Source organism: Orycteropus afer, unplaced genomic scaffold (genome assembly GCF_000298275.1).
Source record: "Orycteropus afer afer isolate SDZICR_OR568_19922 unplaced genomic scaffold, OryAfe1.0 scaffold00136, whole genome shotgun sequence".
NCBI lineage: Eukaryota > Metazoa > Chordata > Mammalia > Tubulidentata > Orycteropodidae > Orycteropus > Orycteropus afer.
Genome location: NW_006921723.1, coordinates 6070204 through 6080881, shown reverse-complemented (window position 1 = coordinate 6080881; position 10678 = coordinate 6070204). Strand labels below are relative to the sequence as shown.

Here is a 10678-nt window from a genome sequence, read left to right as displayed (position 1 = left end):
CAGGGGATTTTTATTTCATCATCCATCCCTGTCCAGGTCCCACCAAGGCCAAGCACAAGCCTCAACTCTTCCCAGCTGTCCCAAGACCACAGCTTCAGAGAAGGAGTGGCTTAAGACCCACATCCTAGACATCACTCAGACCTTGGTATGAAGAGGCCAGGGGGACCAAGGACATCCCCCCTCACCTACCCACAAGGTGGCAACATTCTAACATTGCCCTTCTGGCAGATGTCACCTCTTTTAGCAACAAACCACCTTCAGCCACCGCTGCCTCATGCTGAGGGCAGCCCCACCCCCAGGGCAGGAGGGGCAGGTCCTCATGACTTCATTAATCTAATGTGTCAAAGTGCACGAGACTTCTTGTAAAAATGATCCGGCTGCTAATTAGGCTGTTTATAACTTGTTTCCCTGGTTGCTAATGATAATTAACATGTAAATCAGCTCAGGGAGGGGAGGCACTGGGGTCCTCAGTTCATTACCAAGTTAATTACTGTTTGCATACTTAACCATCACAGATACAAATGGCGGCATTTAGCGTAATGGGCAAGATGATCATTACACCAATGACATTTTTGAAAAGTCATTTCGCGGTGTTATTTTTCTGTGTGATTAATGGCTTCGTGCCTGGTTGATAAACTTAGTTAGTTCAAGCCAATATAGGTTCTGTACACAGACGAGTGAACAGGCTCATGGCGCCCATTAATCTTGCCCCCAGCCCCTCTTGATTACAAGTTTTCGAGGAAGAAAAAGGGCAAAGGAGAAAGTTGGACAGCTCTGGAGGAAAGCGAACATCTCACTTGTAAAGGAGCTGACTCCCCATATCTTGGACAGGCAGTATATCTAGCTGGGGTGCTGAGTCTGTGACCCTCGGCTGACCTCTACTCAGAGAGCATGGTAGCACAGGGCTCATAGAAGACTTGGCTTCCCTCCTCATTCAGTCATTCTGTCCATCAGTCATCTCCTACATGTCAGACGCTGGCTAGGCAGTGAGGACTCAACCTTGCATTCCTGGGGCCAACATCCCAGTGAGCAGACCCAACAACCAACACATGGACATGCCACGTTGGGCAGTAGAGCCAGGCAGGGGCAGGGAGGAACAGTAGTGACTTTAGATGGAGTGCCTAAGAAGACCTGTCTGAGGGAAAGATGATTAAGCCCAGCCCTGAAGGAAGGAAGGGCATGGCTGAGTGATGTGTGGGAAGAGGGACAGACAGTGTAAAGGCCCTGGGGTGGGAACAGGTGAGTCAGTACAGCAAGGATACTGGAGGGTGGGGCCTGAGTGACCAGGTAGGGGGAGAAGGATAGGAGGGAAGTGAGGAGCAGGCCTGACAGCCAGGGGAGGAAACAGGCTCCAGCCTGTGCTCAGAAGAATAGCTCAGCTTCCTAGGCGCAGAAAGGACTGTGGTAGGAGTGTGGGGGATAAGAAGTGATCACTTGGGGCACACTTTGAAAGTGGAGCCACCAGGACCTGTAGATGCCCCAGTGTGGGTGTGAACAAGATGAGGTGTGAAGACACTTATGAGGTGAGGGCCAGTCACCCTGTGCTGTGCTCTGGCCTGTCCCCTTGGCCAGGTGCTGAGTGACACTGTGAACCTGGAACCTAAGAAAATGGCCACTCATGCTCCAGAAACCTCCCTTCTCACCTGGAACCCTGGGCCCACTGAGCAGATGCCATGGATGCCAGGGCCACAACCAATCACTCACCCCAGGACATGCTTGAAGCCCCCACTAGACTGAGTGCAGGGGTCCTGTGGCTGTTCCTGTGGGGGTGCTGAGGCCCAAAACCTGCTACTGCTCCACCCATGAGCACTAAGAAATGCAGATTAAAACCTGCCCACGGCAGCAGGTGCATAGAGGCACGGGGAAGGAAGGGCTCCTCCCATCTTGCATTATTGATCACCGGAGAAAAGAGCCAGCGAGAGCAAGAGGAGACTTGTGGCTCACAACAGGTGTGGCCGCCTCAGTATATCCTGACCAGGGAGGGAGCGCTTAGGGAGGGGATGAGGAGGGGCTGGTGGGGCCCAGGCCTGTGAGCAATGGGGGGACAGATGATGTGGAGAGGCCATCTCTTCCCTTGAGGCTCCTCCCTATTCAGCGATCCTCTGGAATCCCTACTGCTGGGATCAGAGACTGATATTTCATCTGGTAACAACCAGGTCCCCAGTCCCACCTGGTCCCTTGGTCTCTCCACATCTCCTGGCCACAGGTAAGCCTCCTGGGGTCTGGGACACCTCTGGGCTGAGAGAGATGTTCCTTTGAGTCCTTAGGTAGGGGGTTCTGAGCCCTGGCAGCTGGACCCTAGGGGCTCACAAACTCTTGGAAATCACCTGAAGTGCATGGGGGAGAGGGGGTGCTTCTGGGTGTTGGGAGGTGAGCCCAGCCAGGGGATGTGCAGGGATGCTCCTGGCTCTCCAGGGCTTGCAAGGAGCTGAAACACCCAAAGTCACCTTTCTGGGGACCTTGGATGCAGTCATGGCTAGTGCTAAGAGTCCTCTTTCTAATGAGGGTGGTTTGGACAAGAGGAGTCGGCCATCCTGTGAGCACGAGGTCAGGCGGGAAAACAGGGCCTCACCGATGAGGGGCTGGTGGGGGGGGGTGTGTCTGAGGCTTGGTTACAGCTGTGTGTGCCCAACTCCCCCACCCCCAACCCAAACGTGCCAGGTAGGAACGTAGCCTAACCACTGGCCTCTGGGTCATACCAAAGGACCCAATGCCCTGGGGGTGTCAGGAGAGGCTACAAATGCCCAGATCACCCACCCCCAAGCAGCAAGTCTCCTTGAGCCACACAGGCTACGTGAGGGCTGGGTGGAAACAGGGCAGGGCTTAGAACTCACCTTCCAGGTTCTGGGCCCAGAGCTGGGCTTGGACCTAACCCTCAGGTCACTCAGGGCAGAAGGTGGACAGGGTAGTCGATGATCACCAGGATGGTTGGTGCACCTGTGCTTGAAAAGATGGTGTGTGACAAGCTTCTCCAACGTGGTCACCCACTAGTCCCCTCAGAGGGCTTCCTGAGAACATCTGGGGTTGAAAAAGGTCCTATAAGGAGCAAAGTCAGCCTCACATTCAAACTGGTGGAACAGAAAAGGAGCTCTTGAGAGGCCTGGGGTGCCTCTTACCTGGGCAGATAGCATCACTGTTGGTGCCAGCTGCAGATCGGGCTTCCAGGCACCCTGCCAACCAGGGGAAGGATCAAAAGAGGGCCATTGTCAATCTGCTTCCTTAGACAGCTTTTATTTACAGCTCCTCGGCTGCTTGCACGTAAGAAATTCTGGAAACAGAGCTCAGAGCTCTTCTTCTAGTGGGTAGGTCTTTATCCCTGAGCTGGGGCCCTGCTCAGTTCAGGAGTCTTCATTTCAGCAACTCCCTCAGGGCCTGTGCCTCCACATGGACACAGCTTCAGGGCAAGGCCTGGGCAGCCAAGCCATGGAGCTGGACAGAAGCCTAGCCTAACCCATCCAGTGCTTTCATCAAGTTCACACTCCTGGGGACCCAGTGCTGAGCTTCAGACTCAAGCATGTTGGGTGCCCGCAGGCCCCTCTGTTGCCCAGCAGAGAGACTGTCCAGGCAGGAGTAGGGGGCAGGGTTCTGCTCAACTTCACTTTTGAGAAGCCATTGGGATATGAATGGGGCTTCCAGAAACCTTGAGCACAGCTTCAGCTCCCGCATGGCTTGCATGTCCCTGTGCCATCTTATTTCCTGGCCCTTTTGCTTGGAAACCCAACCAGTTGCCATCAAATTGACTCTGACTCATGGGGACCCCATGTATGCAGAATAAAACTGTGTTCCACAGGGTTTTCATGGCCATGACAGTTCTGGAGCACACCACCACCTCTTGGTGGGTTCCAATCTGTTAGTAGTGGAGTACATTAACAGCTGGCCCCAGGGACTTTGTGGGGGACCCAGCCCAGACCCAGTCACTGTTGTCTCCTAGACACCTTGCTCCCCAAGGAGCAACTTAACTGTGGAGGCACACAAGTCTGAAAGCCTGATGTCCTCACAAGGCTGACAGCTGCATCTCTGTCCCTCCCTGCACCTGGTGCCAGAGTCTGGAAGGCAGAGGATAGCCAATGGTGTATGACCAAAACTCACCCCCAACTGGACACAAGTGGTCCCTCTTGAATTCAGGCATCACCCCAGTGCATGGGCTAGGTACACCTACATGGAGACACCTGTCCACTGGTTCTGAATTCTGAAATCCACCAGCCTTGACATCAGCCTGCCGCCAGCTCCAGCTGCCACTTTTAATTTGTGGCAGAAGCAGAAATCAGAACACAGGGTAAGCAGTGTCATGGAGAGGTGCTCAGCATGACCTCACTTACCTATGTGTCTCCTGAGCCTCTGTCTGCAGGACCCATGGGGAAACCCAAGGACTTGATAATCCAGGACTTGGCAAGTCCTCCTCCTAGCATGCCATCCTCACAGAAGCCACCTGGGCCCTTCTCCTCAGTCATTCATAGGCAGTGGGGGCCTATAACTATTAGCTCAGCGTTTCAAAGACGGCAGGGCTCATCTGGCCAGCGCCTACAGGTCCCCCTGGCAATGTGCACCAGGCGGAGATGTGGGGGGTTGATGGGGCTGGTGTGATAGTGAATGTCATGCCTCCCTGGACCCTCCATACCCTCCAGCCCTGCTCCATTAGGGCTCTGTGCCTAATTAGGGTAATTAAGATGAAAGTGATCAAGGCAAGGTAATGAGAAATCTCTTAAGCTGTCACCACTGCATTAATAGCACAACTGCGCCTTTGGAAGGTAAGCCTGAGCCATTGAACAACCAGAAGCTGAACCCCAAGCCAGGCCTGCTGCCGTAGCTGCCACCTTCCCGGACCTTGTCCTGGACCCTGCCCTGACCCTACCCACTAAATGCAGCCCCCCACTCACAGTGTCCCATGCCCTGGCACCCACATTCACCAGTGGGCACTCTACTGGTGCCTTGAGCTTCAGCATCTTGGATTAGGAGAACCCCTTGCCCAACGTAGGACCCCTCTCCAGGAACATGAACTATGCCTGCCACCTCCCTGTGGCCTCCCAGACAGCTGCCAGCACTGAAATCCAGAATCCCAGGCCTGAGAGTAGCCGCCCCACCAGGCTGCCTACAACTCACTGTCCAGCCAGGGCAGCTGCTGGAGGCAATTCCTAACAAAAAAAAAAAAAAAACACTGCTATGGTCCTGGACCGGTCCATAGAGCTGCCTCTGGCCTTCTCCCAGTGGCCCAAAGCCCTCTTCTCAGGATCCAGCTGAGGGCCAGAAAGAGAAGGCCCCTGAGGAAGTGAGGAAGGGCCCTTGGAGGAGGGACACAGCCCTTAGTGATGGACCTACACCTTGGAGGTAACATGGAGGCTGTAGGCGGGCCCAGTGGTGAAGGGATCAAAGGTGTATCTCTAAACTCTGCAGACCAAGTTTAGGGGACCCCAGCCCAATCACGGAGGTTTGTGCATTAGAAGATTAGGGCAAGAGACAGAGGGCAGGGCCCAGCTCCTGGCCCACTAAAGCTCCTCGGGGCAGGGGTGAGGGCAGGGGAAGGATTGTCCCAGAGCACGGGAAGCCCTGCCTCCACCCAGACAGCCACCAAGCCCATTCCATTGGTGCTCTCCCCTCCCAGCCCCTCCCCATAGTGGAGCCAGGGGACTAAAGGCAGCGCACCTGACCACCAGGGGCACTACTGAGCTGCAGGAGCTGTGGGTGTTGATGCTCTCCCAGGAAACAGCACTGCCTGCCCCAGAGGCAGGGCCCTACGTCCCTGTCTCTTGCAGGCAGTGGGCGCGGCGGGTGTCTCTGTGGACATTCAGCCTAGGGTAGCCCACCACTGCAACTCCAGCCAGCTTTGCATCCCTCCAAGCAGCCTCTGGAGCCACAGGGCAGCGTGAGTGTGTTTGTGAGTTCTTGTGTGTCTCTGTATCTGTGTGTCAGAGTATATATGGGGAGAGGGTTTGTCCTCAGGCCCTTTGGGACACATAGGGACCAAGGAAGAAAGGGCCTTCAAGCCAGGTTTGGGAGGTACGTGGGGCTGGGGGGAACTCCAGACAGGCTAACCAGCTCTGGGAATTCCACCTCAGAGTGCCAGGCATAGACGAACATTGGTCCCCACCCAGGAGCCAGAGCAGATGCCCGTAATCCTACCACCCCCCACACTCCGACTGTCCCAGGTGTGAGTAGGTAGGTAGTGTCTTGGTCCTGAGGTTGGCCACAGCCTTTGGAGATGTGGCTGGGGTGCTAGAAAGCCTGTTTCACCTGGTTTGATGAGTGGGAGGGGTGGGGGTGCAGTGAGCTGGTTGCCTGGTATCTCACACTACCCACCTCCTCCACATCAGGGCATCTGGGGACCAGGGACTCACAGGGCAGCCAAGCACTGGACAGGTAGCATCCTGGCCCATTCTACACAAGAGAACTGAGGGTGGGAGGTACACGGTCTGCCAAGCCCAGCCTGGTGGGCCCTGCTGATACCAGACTCCTACCTCCTTCTTCCTGCAGAGACCACCCAATGTGGAGACCACAGTGCCCCAACAGCTGGGTACATGTTTTCATTCCAAGGGGCTCTGAGCTGGCACTGGCTACAATGGGGTGGGGGGCAGGGTACACTCAAATGGGCTGGGTTGGGCTGAGGGCTGGGCACTGAGTGACGCCTGGCAATGACCATGCTCCTCTCCCCCAGGTGCCTTGGACTGGAGATGGATCCATCAGGGCCACTGCCGTGATGTCAGCCCAGGAGCTTGTGGCCTGCCTCTGCCGGGAAGGTGACCAGCACCTGGCCCTGGGACAGTCCCCATTGGCCACCGCCTTCTACCTGGCAGCCTTCAGCTGCCACGCCCCCTCAGCAGTACGGAGCGTGCGCACAGCCCTGGCCGAAGCACGAGGGGCAGCTGTGGTGGCCACCCTGGAGGCCTGGTGTCGCGGGGACAGCCAGATCCCCACCATCCACTGGGACGGCATGGCAGTGGTCTCCCTGACAGGGACCCTGGCCTCCGCTTTCCTGGCCGCCCTGTGCCCAGACCACCCTGCTTCGGTCCTGCACACTCTGGCTAGCTTGCTGGCCCATGGACATCATGGAGAGGTGGCACAACGCTGCAATGCCCTACTGGCTGCCCATTCCCAGCAAGCCCTGGAACTGCAGCTGACCCGAGCCCTGGCCTGGGTCCTGTCTGGGGTGCAGGTGGCCGATGGTGTGGCTGACTACCTGCGGGCCTTTGGCAAAAGCCCCAAGCAGACAGTGGCCTTCATCCGTGCCCACCAACAGCCCTATCTTCCCTTACTGGTCCGTACCCTCGAGGACCACATATCAGGACACCAGGAAGCAGGGAGCAGTCCCAGCCAGCAGGAAACCAACTGCCAGCAGCTCATGGCTGCCCTGGGTCCCAAGAGTGCCCAGAGCCAGCCCCTCCTACCTGCAGCTCTGCTCAGAGAGGGCAGGTATGAGGACTGCCTGGCGGCATGCAGCCAGGCCCTGGAGCCAGACACAGTAGGCAGCCAACCCCAAGGTAGGAGAGTGGCCCAGGTTTCCTTAAGGCCTGGGCAACAGTCTTTCTGCCATTCCTTCTCAATGGGTTGACCATTTGCCCCTACTTACCCAAGTTTGAGCAGGTGTGTGGTGGCACAGTTCTGTCTGAGGCTGGATGTGGTCTTTGGAAATGCAGTCAGGACTTTGAGAAGTGTATGAGGCTGCTTTCACCTGGCTTGATGGTCTTTCCAGCTTTCCTGAGGGTCCTGTGCTGGGAAGGGCAGGGTGGCCAGAGTGAGCAGTACTGGCCTGGTGAGGAGTCTTGGGGAATGCCACACTGCCAAGACAGACAGGGCTCCTGGCCTTATGAAACACTCTGGCAACAAGAACACAATAACATAACCACACAAGGCTCTGAAATGTGGGCCATGCAAGATCCGGCTCTGTGGCTCTGTACTGGGTAGTTAGGGAAAGCTTCTTGGAGGCAGTGTCATTTGAGCATCCCGTGAGGGCCAAGAAAGAGATTCTATGACCCCTCATCAGCTCCTCCTCAGCCCCTCAGTTCATCTGGGGTCCAATGACAGGAGCTCTGGTAGCATAGTGCCTAAGGTATTTAACTGCTAACCAGAAGGTTGGCAGTTCAAACCTACCAGCCACTCCTTGGAAGGAAGAGTGGACAACCTACTTCCGTAGAGATACTGCCTCAGAAATCCAAAGAGGGGTTGCTGTGAGTCGGAAACAACTCAACTGCAATGAGTTTGGCTTTTTGTGGGGGAGGTCAGTGCCAGCCCACCTCTGTCACCACACCCTCGGCACATTGCTTAGCCCCTCCATTTAGCCTTGTGTGCACATGGCATGGGTGAGACCCACCTCCAGGGTTGAGGGAAGGGGGTTTGCTGTGTGGGCTCAATGACAAGGCATCCCAAACTCTGAAATGAAAATGGCACCCAGCCAACAGTCAGGGCTCAACAAATGTCACCTGAGCCAATTAGCAGAGGTGTCATTACACTACGGGATATCTTGAGGTGAGAAGGGGCTTGTGTTGAAAAACGGGTTGTGAAGCTGTCCAGCACACAGGTAGGACACAGGGTCTAGAGAGGGAGCAGGCAGCCAGGAGAGGGAAGATGGCTCAGACATACCCTGGGACAAATGATATTCCAAGGCACTGACCTTCATCAGCACCTCTCCCTTAAGGTGAATGACCTCCACCCCATGCGTACACAGGGCTGCATAGAGGTCCACACCATGTGCCAAGGGTGCAGTGTGTTAGACCTGGGCTGGCACTGGGTCCAGCGTATGCCTAATCCATGCATGCCCCTCAAAAAAGGAGGACGCAGCAAGGAGCTAAGGAGCAGCCTAGGAGGAAGGACAATTTGGAGTCTGTGGGGCATGGATAAGGGGTGGGCTTCACAGAACTCTTCACCTTGGGAAGGTTCTGATGAGCCCCTACTAAGCACCTGTGCACCTACTGAAGACCCCAACAAGTGGGGACAGAAGCCAGGCAGAGAGAGTGGAAAAGTGAAGGAGCATTAGGATCTGGAAATATACCTGAACAGACATCCTGCCATAAATTACCTAAGTAGTTGTTGTTGTTATGTGCCATCGAGTTGTCTCCTACTCATAGTGACCACATGTACAACAGAATGAAATACTTCCCGGTCCTGTGCCAGCCTCACTATTCCTTCTATGCCATAGCCCATCGCTGCAGACACCATGTCTATCCATCTCGCTGAGGGTCTTCCCCTCTTTTGTTGACCCTCCACAATACTTTCAGCATTCTTCACCAACACCACAACTCAAAAGCATCAACTCTTCTTTCATCTTCCTTATTCATTGTCCATATATGTCCTCATATGTCCACATGCATATGAGGCAATTGAAAATACCATGGCTTGGGTTAGGCGCATCCTGGTCTTCAAGGCAATGTCTTTACTCTTCAGCACTCAAAAGAGGTCTTTTGCAGCAGATTTACCCAATGCAATGTATCTTTTGATGTCTTGACTGCTCCTTCCTTTGATGTTGATTATAGAACCAAGTAATATGAAGTTTTTGACAACTTAAATCTTTTCTCCATCTATCGTGATGCTGCTTATTGGTCCAGTTGTAAGGATTTTTGTTTTCTTTATGTTGAGGTGTAATCCATACTGTAGACTGTACTCTTAAATTTTCATCAGTAAGTGCTCTAAATCATCCTCACTTTCAGCAAGCAAAGTTATGTTGTCTGCATATCACAGGTTGTTAATAAGCCTTCCTCTAATCCTGACCCCTTGTTCTTCTTCATATAGTCCAGGTTCTCAGATTATTTGCTCAGCATACAAGTTGAATAAGTATGGTGAAAGGACACAACCTTGACGCACTCCCTTCCTGATTTTAAATCATGCAGTATCCCCTTGTATTTGAACAACAACCTCCTGGTCTATGTACAGGTTCCTCATGAGTACAATTAAGCGTTCTGGAATTCCCATTCTTCTCAATGTTATCTGCAATTTGTTATGATTCACACAATCGAATGCTTTTGCATAGTCAATAAAACACAAGTAAACATCTTTCTGGTCTTCTTTGCTTTGAGCCAAGATCCATCTGACATCAGCTATGATATCCCTTGCTCCATATCCCCTTCTGAATCCAGCTTGCATTTCTGGAAGTTCTCTGTCAATATACTGCTGCAACCATTTTTGAATTATCTTCAGTAAGATTTTACTTGCATGTGATATGATTGATATTGTTTGATACTTTCCACATTCTGTGGGATCACCTTTCTTTGGAATGGGTACAAATATGTATCTCTTCCAGTCAATTGGCAGGTAGCTGTCTTCCAAATCTCTTGACATAGCTGAGTGAGTGCCTCCAACAGGGCATCCGTTTGTTGAAACATCTCAAGGGGTATTGCATCAATTCCTATAGCCTTGTTCTTTGCCAATTCCTTCATTGCACCTTCAAATTCTTCCTTTGATATACCATAGGTTCTTGATCATATGCCACCTCCTGAAATGGATGATCATCTACCAATTCTTTTTGGTACAGTGACTCTCCATCTTCTTTTGTTTCCTGCATCATTCAACACATTGTCTATGGAATCTTTCAATATTGCAATTTGAGGTTTAAATTTTTTCCTCTGTTCTTTCAGCTTGAGAAATACTGAGTGTGTTCTTCAATTTTGATTTTCTAACTCCAACTCTTGGCACATTTCATTATTATAGTTGTGATAGTTGAAGATCTGTCAACTTGGCTGGACTTCACTTGTGC

General features: G+C 53.2%; 1 protein-coding gene across 1 annotated transcript in view; it reads left to right on the top strand.

Moving 5' to 3' along the window:
• Positions 1–6691: 6691 nt before the first annotated feature.
• Positions 6692–10678, top strand: part of TTC34 (tetratricopeptide repeat domain 34) — a 52041-nt gene continuing 48054 nt past the window's right edge. The window contains exon 1 of the mRNA XM_007945521.1: positions 6692–7472. Coding sequence (XP_007943712.1) covers positions 6692–7472 — 781 coding nt within the window. The remainder of the gene's footprint in view (positions 7473–10678) is intronic.